Source organism: Hydractinia symbiolongicarpus, chromosome 6 (genome assembly GCF_029227915.1).
Source record: "Hydractinia symbiolongicarpus strain clone_291-10 chromosome 6, HSymV2.1, whole genome shotgun sequence".
Classification (NCBI taxonomy): Eukaryota; Metazoa; Cnidaria; class Hydrozoa; order Anthoathecata; family Hydractiniidae; genus Hydractinia; species Hydractinia symbiolongicarpus.
The window spans coordinates 23,807,149-23,826,782 of NC_079880.1; the positions used below are offsets into that span (position 1 = coordinate 23,807,149).

The window sequence follows — 19,634 nt, forward strand, 5'->3', positions numbered from 1 at the left end:
CGAAGTAAGCATTTAGCTGTTTTAACCGGGACATATATCATTTGTGGAGCCGCAGTTTTGTGGTTACTCTCGCACTTTGGGGAGATAGCACACTGTGTGGGCTGTTGGATGTTACAGGAAGTTGTCTGGTAGACTGTGGATGCTAATTAGTCCTGCGTAGCTCAAAATGAGCATTAAATACTGTAGGACTCCCCATCTAATTCATGGCCCCTCCCCTATGGTATATCCCACATTAATTGTGAGCCTAGCCATGTAAAATATGCACATTTAAATATCTATTACAAAAATTATCCAACGCTATCTGTTTGTTGCAATTTAAAATAAGAAGCAAAATTTTTACCTAACGTTGTTAAACAATTAAAATCCTATTTCAAAAGCATTTAAACCAACACAATACAAAAAACGAGCATCGGAGGGATTTGTTTAATTTCGTGTTTTCAATTTGACATGACGTCGACGGCATAAGAAAAAGAGGTCTGGGATGAGTTTGGAGTAAGTAAAACCAAGTTTGTTCCAATAAGGTGCAAGTGGGAAGAAGAACGATAGGTAGATGTGATGTGTTGAATGGTGGAAAGAATGAAGCTAGAAATATTTGTATAATTCAATAGTTTAAATGGTGACCTAGACAAAGTTTAAGTTGCTAGCTAGCCTAGCTGGCAAAAATGATATTCCCCCAAGACAGTAGACATGTTTGAAATAACTTTATATAAAGATCACCAGGATAAACTTAAAGGTAAAATTTAATTTCTTATGGATGTAAGTAATAAAATAGTAAAAATGCTAATATTATTATCTATCTGATGTGTAACTCTGCAGTGATACTTGGTATAGTTCAGATGTACAGTGTGCTAGGAAAATTAGCCATTAAACATACAGTATATATAGTCTGTTTAGCTAAAAAGAAAACAGAGATAAATATGTTTTGTCCTTTCTCTTGTCAGTGTATCTTGTTCATATCCTATGCTTCTTTTTACATCTTCTTAATGTTCCTTCATGGAAATTGAGTATTCTTGTTTTACACTGTATGGGTGAATTTGTCAATATATGCGATATACATATATAATATATGCGATATACATATATAATATATGCGATATACATATATAATATATGCGACATACATATATAATATATGATATAATATATGCTATACAGGACAAATGTTTAAAAAACTAAGTAAAACTGATCTTGGTTTAGTTATACCGTAAGTATCGTGTATATAAACTATACAGGCTAGTTGTCCTGTTGCAGGCTAACATGGTTTGTTTACTAAAGTTAAGTTAATAAATCAATTTTTGTGTGTCATTTTAAGACGCGCCGTTTCCAGTTGTAGGGCTAGTCAAGACTTTAGAAGTAACATCCATTATTATGTGTTATTAATAGGTAATAACTGGAAATGTGTTTTTAGACTTAAATGTTTTCTTGGTGGAAAATCCTTTGATTGATCTTGAGTTCCAGAATGGTATAGCTATAGAAGTAACCCGAAATGGCTATTTTTTTATGGTAACAGATTTATAAAAATATTGAACTTGGATTATGTTTGTGTCAGTAGTGAGCTCAAACACAGTAAAAAATGTCTCTGAACCATACTATAGTACTAATAATGTTGTTTCTGGTACTACAGTCCAGTCTAACTAAGAAGGTTGCTTACTAGGGAAAAAGTGTGCATGATATGCATGTGTCGCCTAAGGTAAATGTAATAAACCTATCACAAAACAAAACGTTTTTTTTTTATGTCTGTCGGAATTTTACACCCGGCCGATGGTATAGGATAGCCTTGTTGCGCCTTTCCTTTCCCGCCTTTTAATGGGCGTTAATTGACAATTTTTGCATTAGGCCATTTCTACAAGGCAGAACATGGTAATGTATTCGTATACACCCGCTTCGTCCATATCTCCTTTTTTATTCTCTCGTTCATTTTTTTGTCAACAAATGTTGAATGATGTTCTCTCTACACTCCCTGAAAGTATTGAGTCTTTTTCATATGTTATTCTAGGTTACGTTTTTGTGGTTCATGATCTTCTTATAAAAGAAGAGGTGTTGTTTCGTATTTTTTTTCTATAATATTTCAACACTTTTTAGCCAGTATGAAAAGAAAAAAAGTTATTCTGTTCTGCATTTTATCATTTACTACACTGGCTGTTATCATAATCTATCATTCGTGCAACATGTCTACCTGTTCTGCAATGTATGAAACACTTTGGCGCCCAAAAGCGATGTTCGAAAATATAAACACCGCGAAAATCAAAAAGTATTTTAACCCGTTATGGGCAAGAACAGATCAAGAAAATAAAAAGATAAAAAACTCACAAGATATAAACGAACGCCATAAATTACATAGAGTAACGAAACTAAATACCGGAATGAATGTAAAGATCAATTTGAATCAATTAAGAAAGACAATCGAGGCTAGAAATTTAAACTTGACTGGCAAAGACAAAAAATTGGACAGACAAGGGAATGAAATATCTGCAGAAATTCAATCCAATATGACGCATACAAAGCATAACCTTATACGTCATAAAGGTATAATGACGTTCGACAAAATATCATGTAACCCGATTTTCCCGAAAGTTTTATTATATAATCGGATTTTTAAAACAGGAAGTACTAGTCTGGGTCAAGTGATGGTAAACGCTTCTGAATATTTGAGTTATCACGTGCAAAAGTCGACGACTGAAGATTGGTACAATACGGGGGATTCATACCCATATCCAGACGTTATAGAAAATCACGTGATCAAGAATGTGTCAGTTGCATTTGTTTCGCATTTTTATTTTCGTAACGACTTAAAAATTGAGAGACCATACACGTATATAAATATGTTACGAGATCCAGTCCGCAGAATTATATCACATTACAAATACATGAGATTAAAAAATATAAGACCACCTGATCGCATCAAAGAGTTGAAAAAATCTGGTCTGTGGAATGAATCCTTGTTAACTTGTGTTCGAAAACAACATAGAGGTTGCGAGGATAATGTCATGACCAGATTCTTTTGTGGTCCGCATAATTTTTGCAAGAGCGGTTCAAAAAAGGCATTGGAGAAAGCAAAATTCAACATGCAACGATATTACTCTGCGGTTGGGATATTAGAAAAAATTGAATTATTTTTAAAAGTTTTACAGACAAAATTACCAACATTTTTCAACCATACTCAACTAGTTTTACCTCGAGAAAAGAAGAATACAAATGAAGACTACTACAAAGATATAGACAAGAAAACTTTGAAAAAGATTCGAGCTCGAAATAAAGCGGATAAAAAGCTGTATAAATTTGCGAGTGAGCGTTTCAAAAGAGAGATATCTGCTTGCAGGTTATGACGGTTATCTCTCACAAATATAATTTAAACATTAATATTTTTACTCTTCTGCAAAGAAAGTATTATCTAACCCAATGAAAAAAAAGAACAGGACTGACAGCTGCATGCCCAGGGCATCTTGTATCTTTCTGACTTCCCTTTCAGCCTAGCCAAAAATCTAAAAATTTGCAAATTTCGTTTCGCTTGTTTTTCGTCTGGGATTTTTGCCTGGACGTTTTTGATCAAACAGTGTAAACTCACTTCTCTGCACGTAAAGCTATATTCTAAACGTTGTATCGTCCGCTTTTAAAACAAGCGTAAGAAGTTAAATAAAAATAGCTAAAAAATTATGTTATTTTGAAAATTTAAATTTTCAAATATTGTCTATTTTTGAAATCACAAGCAATCCCATTTTTGCTCTTGTGAATCTTTCTAAGATTCGTGATTTGAAACTGCTTGTGGGTACGTCATGGAGTGATCTCCGGGAACATGGTCACGTAAATTATGCTAAGCTGTCTGCAAATAATCGGTTCCTTTTATCAATATTGTCAATTCCCTATAACGTAATGGCGTGAAGACTAAATCTTCAGTTCTTATCATCATAATCCAATTTTGTCGAGGTCAAAGAAACAGATTTCATTTGCTCGATTATCCTTTGTGCTCGACAACAATCTCTTTCCAGTGAGCGAATTTTTTTGGCTCGTTTATCCCGCTTGGCGTCAGCTTCTTTTTTCTTTTTTTCGAGAATAAGTGAGACCTAAACAAACAAATCAAAAACTTTAGCATGATGTTCTTGTTATGAGTTTAGTGAAGAAAATCTTGTGAAACATTATCGAATCAAACTCAGTGAGGCAGTAGAAATTTTAATTCGGTCTAATTTTTATTCACCTACTCTAAAGGATCGCATAATCCCCTTCCCTCTAGTTGTTAGTTTTACATTTTCTTCACACCTCACACTATTTGTGCGTTTTTTTTAAACCTTTATAGATATTTAAAACATCCAGTCTATTTGATTCTATCTGTATTCAAATCGAAGCAGTGTGTCACATTTCATTTTCCGCCCTCTTTCCGTCCGTCCCTCCAGTTGTTCCAACTTCTCTTTAAATTGTTAATATTTAATAATCCGCCCTCCTAAATCCTTCGTTCTTTCAACGATCTAGAGTACTTTAAAGAATTCAATTTTGTGTCCTAATGTCTGTAGCTTCCTCAACTATCCTTAATATATAGTCTGTTTAGCTAAAAAGAAAACAGAGATAAACATATTTTTATTCTTTCTCTTGTCAGTGTATCTTGTTCATATCCTATGCTTCTTTTTACATCTTCTTAATGTTCCTTCATGGAAATTGAGTATTCTTGTTTTACACTGTATGGGTGAATTTGTCAATATATGCGATATACATATATAATATATGCGATATACATATATAATATATGCGACATACATATATAATATATGATATAATATATGCTATACAGGGAAAATGTTTAAAAAACTAAGTAAAACTGATCTCGGTTTAGTTATACCGTAAGTATCGTGTATATAAACTATACAGGCTAGTTGTCCTGTTGCAGGCTAACATGGTTTGTTTACTAAAGTTAAGTTAATAAATCAATTTTTGTGTGTCATTTTAAGACGCGCCGTTTCCAGTTGTAGGGCTAGTCAAGACTTAAGAAGTAACATCCATTATTATGTGTTATTAATAGGTAATAACTGGAAATGTGATTTTAGACTTAATGTTTTCTTGGTAGAAAATCCTTCGATTGATCTTGCGTTCCAGAATGGTATAGCTATAGAAGTAACCCGAAATGGCTATTTTTAATGGTATTTATAAAAATATTTATATTTATCAGATTTATAAAAATATTGAATTTGGATTATGTTTGTCAGTAGTGAGCTCAACACAGTAAAAAATGTCTCTGAACCATACTATAGTACTGATAATGTTGTTTCTGGTACTACAGTCCAGTCTAACTAAGAAGGTTGCTTACTGGGGAAAAAGTGTGCATGATATGCATGTGTCGCCTAAGGTAAATGTAATAAACCTATCACAAAACAAAACGTTTTTTTTATGTCTGTCGGAATTTTACACCCGGCCGATGGTATAGGATAGCCTTGTTGCGCCTTCCCTTTCCCGCTTATTAATGGGCGTTAGTTGACAATTTTGGATTAGGCCATTTTTACACATGGTAATGTACTCGTATACACCCGCTTCGTCCATATCTCCTTTTTTATTCTCTCGTTCATTTTTTTTTGTCAAAAAATGTTGAATGATGCTCTCTCTACACTTCCTGTAAGTATTGAGTCTTTTTCATATGTTATTCTAGGTTACGTTTTTGTGGTTCATGATCTTCTTATAAAAGAAGAGGTGTTGTTTCGTATTTTTTTTCTATAATATTTCAACACTTTTTAGCCAGTATGAAAAGAAAAAAAGTTATTCTATTCTGCATTTTATCATTTACTACACTGGCTGTTATCATAATCTATCATTCGTGCAACATGTCTACCTGTTCTGCAATGTATGAAACACTTTGGCGCCCAAAAGCGATGTTCGAAAATATAAATACCGCGAAAATCAAAAAGTATTTTAACCCGTTATGGGCAAGAACAGATCAAGAAAATAAAAAGATAAAAAACTCACAAGATATAAACGAACGCCATAATTTACATGGAGTAACGAAACTAAATACCGGAATGAGTGTAAAGATCAATTTGGATCAATTAAGAAAGACAATCGAGGCTAGAAATTTAAACTTGACCGGCAGAGACAAAAATATGAACAGACAAGGGAATGAAATATCTGCAGAAATTCAATCCAATATGACGCATACAAAGCATAACCTTATACGTCATATAGGTATAATGACGTTCGACAAAATATCATGTAAGCCGATTTTCCCGAAAGTTTTATTATATAATCGGATTTTTAAAACAGGAAGTACTAGTCTGGGTCAAGTAATGGTAAACGCTTCCGAATATTTGAATTATCACGTGCAGAAGTCGACGACTGAAGATTGGTACAATACGGGGGATTCATACCCATATCCAGACGTTATAGAAAATCACGTGATCAAGAATGTGTCAGTTGCATTTGTTTCGCATTTTTATTTTCGTAACGACTTAAAAATTGAGAGACCATACACGTATATAAATATGTTACGAGATCCAGTCCGCAGAATTATATCACATTACAAATACATGAGATTAGAAAATATAAGACCACCTGATCGCATCAAAGAGTTGAAAAAATCTGGTCTGTGGAATGAATCCTTGTTAACTTGTGTTCGAAAACAACATAGAGGTTGCGAGGATAATGTCATGACCAGATTCTTTTGTGGTCCGCATAATTTTTGCAAGAGCGGTTCAAAAAAGGCATTGGAGAAAGCAAAATTCAACATGCAACGATATTACTCTGCGGTTGGGATATTAGAAAAAATTGAATTATTTTTAAAAGTTTTACAGACAAAATTACCAACATTTTTCAACCATACTCAACTAGTTTTACCTCGAGAAAAGAAGAATAAAAATGAAGACTACTACAAAGATATAGACAAGAAAACTTTGAAAAAGATTCGAGCTCGAAATAAAGCGGATAAAAAGCTGTATAAATTTGCGAGTGAGCGTTTCAAAAGAGAGATATCTGCTTGCAGGTTATGACGGTTATCTCTCACAAATATAATTTAAATATTAATATTTTTACTCTTCTACAAAAAAAATATTATCTAACCCAATGAAAAAAAAGAACAGGACTGACAGCTGCATGCCCAGGGCATCTTGTGTGAAAATTGAAATTTTCAAATATTGTCTATTTTTGAAATCACAAGCAATCCCATTTTTGCTCATGTGAATCCTTCTAAGCTTCGTGATTTGAAACTGCTTGTGGGTACGTCATGGAGTGATTTCCGGGAACATGGTCACGTAACTTATGCTAAGCTGTCTGCAAATAATCGGTTCCTTTTATCAATATTGTCAATTCGCTATAGCGTAATGGCGTGAAGACTAAATCTTCAGTTCTTATCATCATAATTCAATTTTGTCGAGGTTAAGGAAACAGATTTCATTTGCTCGATTATCCTTTGTGCTCGACAACAATCTCTTTCCAATGAGCGAATTTTTTTGGCTCGTTTATCCCGCTTGGCGTCAGCTTCTTTTTTCTTTTTTTCGAGAATAAGTGAGACCTAAACAAACAAATCAAAAACTTTAGCATGATGCTCTTGTTATGAGTTTAGTGAAGAAAATCTTGTGAAACATTATCGAATCAAACTCAGTGAGGCAGTAGAAATTTTAATTCGGTCTAATTTTTATTCACCTACTCTAAAGGATCGCATAATCCCTTTCCCTCTAGTTGTTAGTTTTACATTTTCTTCACACCTCACACTATTTGTGCGTTTTTTTTAAACCTTTATAGATATTTAAAACATCCAGTCTATTTGATTCTATCTGTATTCAAATCGAAGCAGTGTGTCACATTTCATTTTCCGCCCTCTTTCCGTCCGTCCCTCCAGTTGTTCCAACTTCTCTTTAAATTGTTAATATTTAATAATCCGCCCTCCTAAATCCTTCGTTCTTTCAACGATCTAGAGTACTTTAAAGAATTCAATTTTGTGTCCTAATGTCTGTAGCTTCCTCAACTATCCTCAATCAGGACCGACAAGATTTTGGACCGGCAGGGTAGCTCATTAGTCCGTGACTAAAGTGTTACGTAAAAAAGATTTTATTAACTTGTGTAAAATATACGCAACAAAGCAAACAGAATGTACACACATAATGCTATCATGCATGCTCGATATATTATAGATAGAACTTTGCTTACTGCGTTTGAATCCAGTTTATGCGCTTCGGGTATCGGATCAACAATTGTTAATGCCACCGGAGCCCCTTTAGAAGGAGTATTAGGAACAGAGTGCACTTTATTGTCAATAAGTTGCTGCAACTCTTCCATTGAGAGATCACCCAACTTCTGTTGTTGGCGTATTTCCTTCGAACTCCATGTACGGGTAAATAACTGATTTCTTGATTTTAAAATGTTCCTTCTCACTTGTGTGGGTGAGATGCTGCCATTTCTTGCGCTATTGGGGCTCTCCATGCTTGGTGATTTTAATTCTCTCATGTTTCGTTGACTATTTTTGATTCGAAGAGATAATGATAGTCTATCTATAAAAAAACGTTTAAAATATAAGAATGGCAATTATATATATCTGCTTTTCATGAAGTAGTTCATATTGTGTACAATATAAGTCCAAATCGTGAGCATACAATGTTAAAGCTTGCTCACGGTTCACGGGTGTTTCAACTTCACCACATTGAACAAGGGGAAGAGCAACTGATAAAGAGTGAATGTCCTAAATGAAGGAACCTTATTTCATGATTAAGAGGAAAATAACACAAGATTTTCCATGAAGCAGTTAAATACACATAGTATATAAAATTGAATATTATGCATACTCCCCCAGGTATTACGTATAAGGGTTAGGGTCAGTGTTTTTAGTGTTATTATGCATGATAACCGTCAATAATAAGTCCTGAATTTATCACAATATTCATCGTTTCTATTCCTATCTAAATTATCTAGTGCAAATAGATTAATCCTAGTTTTAAGGAGCTTGCCATAGATTTTGAAGGGCCATGCAAAATTACGTAGCTAATGCCAAAATTCGCCATCTTTCACCAGCCACCCGACCTGTGCAACACACCATAACAAATTTATTGCCATTTGATGAATTGTTTTGTAACATTTGACATTTTTATAACTGTGCACTGACAGGACACATGTCAACACACAGGCTGTTAGAAACACAACAACAAATCTCTTTAATAGTTTTCATGGTAACGTGACTTATTGTGCAGAAACAAAAAAAAAACATTTATAAAAAAAAATAAAAATAGAAAAACAAAACAAAAAAACTACCTCTTAATCGTCTTGTTTTCTCCTATAAATAAAGTGGACAAAATCTTAGAAAAGAAAAAAAAATAACTCACTATCTTCGAAATCTATCTCATTATATCCACCTTTTATTTTAATTGGACACTCTGGTTACGTTAGAAGATATATATTTGAAGTCGATATCAACACAAGAACATGCTAATATAATTTACTATCACCAGGGAAATTAAAAATATTGCACGTAACATTTAGAAAGCGTTATGGCGGGAAAAAAAACAACAACAATAGAAATGCTTCGCACGATGAAAAGTTTTATTGTTTTTCATCTTGTGAGAAACTGTACAGTGAGTTACAAAAATTCTTCCTATATTTTCACAATTTTATGTGCGACTCTTTTTTTTTTGGATGAGATTCCCAAGTAGTTCAACATTGCTATAATTGTCAATTAAAGAAACTTCAAACTCCCCGCAGAACTTTTATAATGTTGCCCAAATGACGAATTCGAAAAGACAAGAGGAGATAATTCTTCTTTCCCTTAGACTTTTGAGACATTTTTCATATTGAGTAGTTCATCACCACCAAAAAGCTGAGCATCATCAACGGTGGAAAACAATTACCCTGACATGCAGAAGTACATATCCACCTACGATGCGTAAAAATCAAGACCGGAATAACAACATACGTAAATGGCTGCACGTTAGACACCAGACCTCATTACACACTGTGATGCTTATCTTATTTTTCCAATTAAAGAAAAGTTTTATATTTGTGCGACCGCAAAAGCAAAAAAAATTAAAATTTTTAATTAGCAAACAAACTACCTTTATTTTCTAATGTCACACTAAAACTCTTGAAATGTCGAGTCTAAAAACTCTTAACACAGGTTGCATTTTTTCTCAAGTTGTGACTCCCCAACCTTGTTCAGAGCAATTTGATTTTTAGGCGTGACTAAGGAGCGGTCAGACATGTTTAAAACTTTATCCATATTATTAAATCTTCATTGACGTCTCTCATACGTCGTAGTTTCTCACAAGATTATATCGTTAGCTAAAGATTTATTGTTAAGTAGGATCAAACTGCGTAACTGAGCATAAAAAGATTACAAAAGAAGATATTGGTTGTGTGTCTAATTACTGACGAGTTTTTAACGGTTTAAATCCGATTTAGTTGGTTTAAACCTGGTTTGTTTGGTAAACAAAATGCCAACTAAAACTAACTTCAACTCCATTACTTTTTTCCTTTTAGATCAGATAATTTTTAACAACAAGATTGACAAAAAAATGTTTTTACGTGACCGATATTACAAATTGTTAGTGGGAGTTTCAACCGTGAACTGCTACGAAGTACCTCTTTGTCTCCAGGGTATATTTACTCGCTAATTATTGTTACACGTTTAATCCAAAGTTACGATCCGATGCACAGGGAATTAGATTGAAGAAGCCAGATTCTTTCCTATTACACTTTACGTTTTTTTATTGGAAAAGAAACTGAGAAAAGTTGGTATTATAACGAATTCGTCTAGTTTGAGATACCGCACAAAATAACATCTTTGTTGTCGCGTTGTACATTTACTATTGTTAGACCACGTGTCAATCATAAAAATAGGTGCCCTGGTGACTAGGTTGAGCTGTCAACACATCGTGTTGTTTATTGGTCTTTCAGTTTTGAGTTAATAAAAAGAGACGCAGGAAGGAGATGCGAGAATTGAAAAGAAAGTTGGCGCGGAAAAATTTCGACACGTTTATTTCCATGCTCCATGCAGTTGGAAATTCTTAAAACGGAATGCTGATTACAAAGATTATTTACCTGTTTTTCTTTCACTTCTTCTTCCTGTAAAAAATAAATGTATTTTATTAGTAAATCATGGGGAATCGAGGTAAACTGTTAACATTTATCGCTACCCTTGAAATAGCACGCTCATACCTTTGCTAAAAATTTAGAATACTTCTCCAAGATTCCTGTGCTCTCCGTGCGAACCATGATTGACTCCTTTTCAGCAGAAAACTTTTCTGGAACAGCCAAGTCGAAATAACAAGCATATTCAGTCTTGTTGGACATCAAAATTGACTTCTCTTACAATAAGTTGAAGGACTTAGGATATAATTTATATTATGTATAATTTTACTTGATTTACTTATCTTACTGATACTGTAAGCCCTGGGAAGAGCTACTCTCAACCAACTTAACGATATTAGAAATAAAATTAGTGACTGTATAATATTTCTTTTTTTCCTATGACACCATTTTACAAATTATACACTTGTCGTGTTAGTAATATAAATTGTTTCAACTTGTTTGTTCAAGTGAAAAACACACATCGTGACATATAACATTGCGTGATAATCAAGTAAAAGTGTTTAATTCTTAAATAACAGTTCATAAATTATTTACTTACTTTAACCGAAACGTGGTTTTATGAATGAAGACGTCATGGAAAACACGGTTAAGTGAAAAACACAATTCAAGAAGACAAAAATATCCTCTGCGTTGTGTTCCAACCTGTGTAGTGTCCCTACTTCAGCCTCATCCTTTGGTATTTTTTTCTGTTGCCAAAAATGACGGGCGGCAGTACAAAGTCCTAGAAAAAAGGCCTGGAGAATAGATTGGAATAGACTTAAGCTAATCATATTTTTTGTGACCTCAATTTGTGTTTCTACTTCGTCCGTTCTTCTTTCTCTCTTCACAACAATCAGAGACGGTAAGAGAAAGCCCTCCAACAAGGTCGATTCCACTTTAGCAGATATAAAAAAAGCTCCGTGAACATGATTGACATAATCAATCCTGGATTATTCTGTATTCTCGGCTACTGCTGTTACTGTACGTTCTGTGAGTTCAGTCTTAGTCATATCATATCCTATTTGTATGGTGTCAAATAAGTTGGCGAGACGAATGTTTTCCTTTCTGGTTTCCGAAGCGGAGGGTTACCGGGTTGTCCGTGCGAGTGGGTGCGCGCAGGGGAAGTCCAAAGGTCAGCTCAAATAAAAAATTCACGTTGTTTTTAAAGATGGCGTAGCGGACGCGACCATAATGTAAACAAAACAGTTGTGGGTAAAAAGATTTTCGTGTGCGCCATACATATAGATGGGGCGCCCTGCATCGTGTAATGCAGGAAGTGACAGCTTTTCGAAGAAATATTGTCTTTCTGCTATAGCTGCTACAGTTGCAGAAACCGGTAATAAATAATTTGCATTAAAAATAATGTTCCTTGTTTAGCTGGCATCTCCCCCTTCTTTTCGTATTTTTAGCTAGCTACCTACACGCACTATAAGTAAGTAACTATTGTAATGTTAGCTGTATATGTATATTTTAAAAGTTTCCATAGGTATGCTTTATGCTTTATGCAGCTATGTACATATCTAAAATACCGTTTGATGCAGGATACCATTTAATTTTCAGTAACATTTCCCTTGGATATCACCAAAACACGGTTGCAAATTCAAGGTGAGCATGCTTCTAAGAACCATGGCAGACAAATACATCAGTACCGTGGCATGGTTAAGACTGCTGCTGGCATTGGTAAGTACATTATACTTATGTAAAGTTGAAGTTGGTTATCATATCGATAGTAGAATGTAGCTAGCTACAAGATTGCTTCAAAGCTTCAACACAGTTTTGTGACTTTTATGGATTTGTGTCTTCCCTAGTTGCATGGCTTCATGTCAATGTAATTTCTTTATTTAAAGAATTAAAATTGGTAAACAAAGTCATTGCATTGATCCATGACACCACAAAGCTAGCTGTTTTCTTTGGTTACAAATATAGGCTCCTTTAACAGGATATTGTTAATGATATTGAATAGAATATTGTTGATTGTTAATGAGAGGGTTGAACAAAATCTAAATGATATTAAAATTTTTTCCTGTTTTGCCATTTGATTCAAAATTTCAGAGGAATACCCCCAGAATTTTTTAGAAAACCTCCATAATGGTAACACAGTTAGTTTTAGAAAAACATTGTCAGAAGTCAGCAAGTCATTATAGCAAGCAGAATTTCAATGAACCACACATTTTTTTAGCTTTTGGGCATATCCGTTTTAGGGAGAGAATGGTGGAGTTTATGAACTGAACAGATTGTTAACGATACCCAAAATTAAAGTTTAAAACTAAGGGATTAATTCTCACATTTTCTTGTCCATCATCAATATGTGTGAGGGTGTTGACTCTGCAAAAACAATACAAAATTTACAGCGGCCCTCAAAACCTATAAGGATGACTTTAGCATTTACAAAAAGCATCCATTCCCATCTAAAATTATTACATCACCAAGTATAGCTCCGAAAAAAATGATGGCTGTTGTCGATCATAATACACAATTTCTGAATTAGGACACATGTTTAATTTTTATTATGTTGGGGTAAATTGAACCACCAATGCTAAAATATATACAGCTTTATTTATCCTTATGTATTTTTTAATTCTCTTGTTTTGTGGCAAAATTTACCGAACATGTCAAATCCAAGGTAGTTGCCCCACTGCAAGAAAAAAAATTAAAAGTTATTTACAAATTGTATATTGTAAATACTAAATATTAGTAGTAGTAGTAGTAGTAGTAGTAAGTAGTAGTAAGTAGTATCATATATTCACCGACAACAGTATATACAAAAAATGTAGTCATATAAGTGTTAACAACATGGCAGGGGCAAGCAGAAGACATATTTCGTCTTATCATCAAGCCCCTTAAAGCAAGTAAAATTTATTTACAATCTATGGTCTATATTAACAAAAAGGGTAAGGTAGAAAAAGAAGCATAACGTCATTTTGAATTAGCAGAGGTCTTTGATGTCTTGATTTAGAAGAATTTTTTTTAACTAATTCTTAAAGGAGTCAACAGTTTTAGTCAGTGTAAATAAGATATCGTTACGGATAATTATAGGGTTCCACATACGAGAATCACGAAAATGCGTGGAAAACTTTGAACATGAGAGTTTAGGTGTTGGTATTTTAAAACCATATTTTGAAGTCTGGTCTCATCCCTATGATTTACATTTGAGAATTGGTCCAAGAAGATTCTAGGTGTAAGATTTAGTTTAACTATGAACATAAAGATAAGTATTTGTAGAATTTTGAGCTTATATATGTTTAAAATTTTAATTTTTGTTAAAATGGGTTCTGCAGTGGTGTACCTATTGGCATAGAGAATTATTCTCACAGCATAGTTCTGTGTAGAATATGTTTTTTTACATTTATTTTTACTTGTCAATGCCCATGCAATATTTCCATATGTGCGGTAACTATGTATGAATGAGAAATACAGTGATTTTAGACAAATAACGTTTAAGTACAGCTTTATACAATAATCCAATATTTTTTTGAAATTTTATTTTCAACTTCATAAATGTGATTTTTCCTGGTAAGATTTTTGTCAAGTATTATACCAAGGAATGTTATAGAGCTTTTACGTTGAATTTGACTATTATTAAAGAAGAGTTTAGGAAGTTGGAGTGGTAAGTTATTTGTCATACATGGTTTATGGAAGAGCGTGTATTTTGTCTTACTTGTGTTTAATGAAAGTTTATTTGCCTTAAACCAATCACTTACATGTTTTAGTTCATAGTTTACTGTCTCATAAAAGGTTTTTACATCTTTGTGTGAGAAAAAAAAGATTGGTATCGTCAGCAAACATAATAAAATTTTAAAGGGTTGAAGTGTTACAAATTTCGTTCACATAGATCAAAAAGAGTAACGGCCCTAAAATTGATTCCTGTGGCACTCCACAACTAATCATTTTAAGTTTTGAAAACATTACTGCTTGATGGATGCAGGGACAATATACAAAACATGTGTGTCCCCCTTACCAGTTTTTTGCTTACAATATTTTTAGGCCACGCGAAAAATACTTTTTCTTTTTTAACCTTTTAGAAACATGTAAAAACTACTTTCATAGATTAAAATGAGTAGTTTCAAAACAACCATAACAATGATAAACAAATTATTCTGTGCTACGTAAACTTTATTTTGGACCTCCTGTAGATTTAATTTTAACAACTGGCACTGAGAGAACTGAGACAGGCTTGAAAGTTTTTCTAATTAGGTTGATTCAATATGTTGTGCAGATGGGACATGTTTTTTGGGATAAAACACAAATTGCAGGCTTTATGATGTTCTCTTCCATATAATTAATATTGCCCCAAGGATCTGAAAGAAAATACACTAAATCAGAATACTTGATAAAGAATGTAAATTAAAGTTAATCTCATATCACATAAATATTTATTGATTTATAAAAAGCTTTTTTGTTGCCTACAATTCTACTAGCAAAAAAACCTTTTGCATGGGTCAGAAATATGCATGAATTAAATTTTGAACCTTCACATTTTGTGTTGTAGTAACTGAAGAAGGCTTATCCAAATTATGGCAGGGTTTACCTCCAGCTGTGTTGAGACATTTTGGTATGTATGTAATTAATACTTAATTTTTCTTGCTGGATAATGTTTGGTGCCTGCTGTATTTATTTATTTATTGTGCCATTACTTCTGAAGCAATATTAATTTTAGAATTAGTGAATGAAATAGTGAATGTTTTTTTAGTATATTCTGGTTGTCGAATGGGATTTTATGAATACCTTAGAGATTATGTTATGAAGAAAGATACAGATGGTTATTTCCCTTTATGGTGAGTGATAGGGGCTTTATTTATTTTATTTTTCGTATTTTTCGTTCTTTTTTCCAGAACTAAAGGTTTAAAAATAAAGTTACAAATTAATAATAAATTAAGCAGTGTTTCAGTAAAGTGGCATACCAAGTTTCTGATTAATCAGTAACCGAATAAACCCCAGCCCAAATAGGCACCTATTCTTGTATATAAATTTGAAACAAGCACCGAGGTAATTAATAGGTAATTTACGATATTTGCTTAATAAATTTTGGCGTTAGGATTAAAGAGAGACAAAGTGAGGCTAGTTGTGAGAAGAAACTATGTATAATGTCTTTGTTTTATTCATAAAGGTTTAATGAAATAACAGAATTTTGACATTTTATAAACTGATTAATTTTAAAGGAAATCCATAGTTGCTGGCATGTCAGCTGGAGCAGCTGCACAGTTCCTGGCCTCACCTACTGATCTTGTTAAAGTACAAATGCAAATGGAAGGAAAACGATTATTAGAGGGACGCACTAAAAGGTACGTCCGACTTATAAGTTCTGCAGGAGCAAAACAAACACTTAATAAAGGGATCGGAAGCTTAGTCAGTAGAGCGCCTGATTCATGTCCTGGAAGTCGTGGGTTTGACTCCCACATAAGGGAGTTGTATAGTTGTGCAGAAAGTTCAAAAATGTTTTCGGGACCTTTACACACTCTAGAACCCCATTGTGGTTCCTGATGGAAACAATTGACGGGGTATATCCCTTGAAATTAGTGAGACCAATTACATAAAATATGTCACTACTCTACTACCTTTGACTTGATATGACTTTTGTAAATGACGTTTTCTGCTGATTATGCCTAGTTCTCTGTACGCACAGTACAACTTTTTTTGTTTATTGCCAGATATCGCGGTACAATGCATGCATTTCAGATAATTGTTAAAGAAAATGGAATACGAGGATTGTGGAGAGGCTGGCTTCCTAATGTTCAAAGAGCAGCACTTGTAAATCTTGGAGGTATGTCAGGTCCTTACAAACAAACAAAGTTAGCAATAAATGCAACTTTTGTAAATGAACATTGATTACAAGCAGTAAATTCACTAAAGTTATAATTTTTTACTTATATCTGTATTTATTGGAACAAAAACATGAAAAGTAGAAAATAACTTGTGGCATTGTACCACCCATCAAAGATTATCTGCGAAACACTATTGGACAGTTAAACCTGAATCTAACCTTAGTTTCCCAGAAGAAAAAAACAGTAGATTAAGTAAAATAAGTTTTAAGGCCCGTTGGTAGAATGCAAAGTTACGCAAATTATCGCTAATTTTTAACCTTGGAAAGCAATATCAAAAAAAAAAACGCTCTGCTCGCGTTACAACAATTGGTCGTGACAAAAATGCAAGAAATTCTCTAATAGCGAAAGCTATATCCTTTTTTTTGTTTGTTACCTACTAATAAAGCATTTTAGAACCTGAAAAATGATTTTTTCGGCGAAGTTTGACTTTTGAACACTCGTATTTAACCCTTCTTTCTCTCTGTTCTATCTTACCACTCTATTTTTCTTTTAGACCTTACCACGTACGATACTGCAAAACATACAATCTTGCGAAAAACTGGCTTGCAAGATAATTACGTCACTCATACGCTTTCAAGGTAATTGGCTTTTTTACTCTTATTGTGTAGGCCATGTACTGCTCCACAGTACCACATTCAACAAACATTGAGCCTCGGTTCCATTTCTTTCCAGTTCCTATTTCATTTTTTTTTCACACAGTATTTGTTCAGGCCTGGTTGCTGCCACCCTTGGAACTCCTGCTGACGTCATCAAAACAAGAATCATGAACAACCCAGATCAATATAAAGGTTCACTGGATTGTTTTGTGAAAGCCGTAAGTTGTGATTTAAACCGCCAAGAAACTTTAATAAGCGCCTATCAAGCGCCTATCCATAGACTACTTAAATGAACAAACCCTTTAAACGCTTGAACAGACTTTAGTAAACTAATTAAACATTTTTACTTTTTCACTTTTTTACGTTCCACTGTAGCTCGTAGGATTGGGGCCGTATTGATATCAAAAAAGGGACCAATCATGTTACACACCACTGTAAAGCTTATTTGTAGGGGAGTGAAAGAAACGAGTTATACCACTCCATCGTAGACGCTTTAAAAATTTTCAACATGTACGAGATGCAAGCAAGACTAACATACCTTAATGTCGTCAAACCAAGTTATTTTTTATATAGATTTGACATTTAGAGTCCTAACATACTTCAGTGTATGTATAAGGGCTATATATTTAGAAATAACTTTTTTTACTGCTATAAAGCCGTTATTTTATAACTAGTCGTTAACCTGTGGAAAAATCCACGGGGTCGCCCGTCCGTTATATACCGCATTTCGTATGTCTCGCTACTTGAGGTGCTATCTTGCGCAGAGACAGACAGAATACGGCTATTATAATAGAGAAAAATGGCCACGTCGTCCATCCAATGAACATTTCCTTTAAATTAACACCAGATGTTACGATCCTCTTAAAAAAGTGTTTATTTTCAGGTGAAATACGAAGGCTTCTTTTCTTTGTACAAAGGTTTTCTTCCAACATGGGCAAGAATGGTATGTTTTCGCAGTTTTTTATTTATGAATCCAGTGAACTTTAAGTAAATTTATGGAACTTTTTAAATGTATTGAACTTTTTTGCTTTCTGTGTTTAGGCTCCTTGGTCATTAACGTTCTGGTTGACATTTGAACAAATACGTCGTTTCGCGGGGTCATCGAGTTTCTAACCAATCAATTTTCTAGAAGCTCAGCAAACAGGAGGTTGAACATTTTATAAATAGTTTTTATGGTGTTAAGAAGATCATATGAGGGGTTTACAAGAAAAAAGCGAGCGAATTTTCCAACTGCACAAATTTAACCTTTACTTTTATTACCGTTAACACATAGTTTGAACGCAACTTTTACACTTTTTAACTTATCTTATTTATTATTTTGTGCACCCGCTAATTGGCTTTGAAGGAGAATGTTGTAATTCATTTTCGTCTAAAGATGGTAGCTACGAGTAACGAAGGATGACTTACGACTGTTCTTTTAAATTCATAGAAGTATACATTCCACTTAAATTCATTTAATTCTCAAGCGAAAAAAAATAAATTAAATTGTCCAAAATTGAGTTGAAAAAACACTTCGCTAAATTTTAATGTTGGAAACACCCTGGGCCCTCCAACGATTTGTCCATATAAACAAATAAAGGAAGTCTTGCAAGTGGCTAGTATTGCGGATTTATACACAGTAACTATTTTCGCTTTCTGACATGCTTGGCGCGTTATATTTCTCTCTATAAAAGAATCGCTGAGTAGATTCAAAAAAAGGTGCTGCTTCAGCCTGTTTAATCAGCCGGTAGACGACGCGTGTAATTAGTAATTCGACTTCCAATCACGCGCCTAATTTTTGTATTACCTGTCTTTGTTGTAAATGTTTTATAATATTTATAGTAGACTTTTTTAATAAGAGATATTCAACTTAATTCCTTGTTTTGGAACTCAATCCAGCCTTAACTTCTTAAAAGACTCACTTTGGATTTTGTTGTACGTCATGCCTTATAAAAAGAATGTTATTTGTAACATCTCCCGTGTATTTGACGTTGGATTTCGATTAAAACCCCAATCACTCGGTCCCTTTCTTACAATTAGCCCATCCCCGAGCAATGTAAAGACATAAAAATCGGATATAATTCAAAATAAACTTCCGTGTATTTGACGTTGGATTTCGATTAAAACCCCAATCACTCGGTCCCTTTCTTACAATTAGCCCATCCCCGAGCAATGTAAAGACATAAAAATCGGATATAATTCAAAATAAACTTAA

General features: G+C 33.7%; 4 protein-coding genes across 4 annotated transcripts; 3 read left to right on the forward strand and 1 right to left on the reverse strand.

Moving 5' to 3' along the window:
• The first annotated feature begins 1,677 nt into the window (after positions 1–1,677).
• LOC130647713 (heparan sulfate 2-O-sulfotransferase 1-like) lies at positions 1,678–4,462 on the forward strand. Its single transcript, XM_057453668.1, has one exon. It carries the CDS (start codon positions 2,088–2,090, stop codon positions 3,324–3,326), a length of 1,239 nt encoding a protein of 412 aa, XP_057309651.1. The 5' UTR covers positions 1,678–2,087; the 3' UTR covers positions 3,327–4,462.
• Positions 4,463–5,587: 1,125 nt separating this feature from the next.
• Positions 5,588–6,974, forward strand: LOC130647714 (heparan sulfate 2-O-sulfotransferase 1-like). The gene has a single exon (XM_057453669.1). The coding sequence runs from the start codon at positions 5,721–5,723 to the stop codon at positions 6,957–6,959; it is 1,239 nt and encodes a 412-aa protein (XP_057309652.1). The 5' UTR covers positions 5,588–5,720; the 3' UTR covers positions 6,960–6,974.
• On the reverse strand, positions 6,780–11,490 carry LOC130647719 (uncharacterized). The gene is made up of 5 exons (XM_057453674.1): positions 11,110–11,490; positions 10,993–11,016; positions 9,211–9,232; positions 8,116–8,456; positions 6,780–7,480 (listed from the first exon to the last, which is right to left on the reverse strand). Exons 1-5 carry the CDS (start codon positions 11,242–11,244, stop codon positions 7,310–7,312), a joined length of 693 nt encoding a protein of 230 aa, XP_057309657.1. The 5' UTR covers positions 11,245–11,490; the 3' UTR covers positions 6,780–7,309.
• A 675-nt stretch (positions 11,491–12,165) lies between these two features.
• On the forward strand, positions 12,166–19,293 carry LOC130647718 (mitochondrial uncoupling protein 4-like). Its single transcript, XM_057453672.1, has 10 exons — positions 12,166–12,358; positions 12,583–12,702; positions 15,512–15,574; positions 15,713–15,797; positions 16,182–16,304; positions 16,671–16,783; positions 17,338–17,422; positions 17,544–17,658; positions 18,324–18,383; positions 18,482–19,293. The coding sequence occupies exons 1-10, from the start codon at positions 12,268–12,270 to the stop codon at positions 18,551–18,553; spliced, it is 927 nt and encodes a 308-aa protein (XP_057309655.1). The 5' UTR covers positions 12,166–12,267; the 3' UTR covers positions 18,554–19,293.
• Positions 19,294–19,634: the final 341 nt, after the last annotated feature.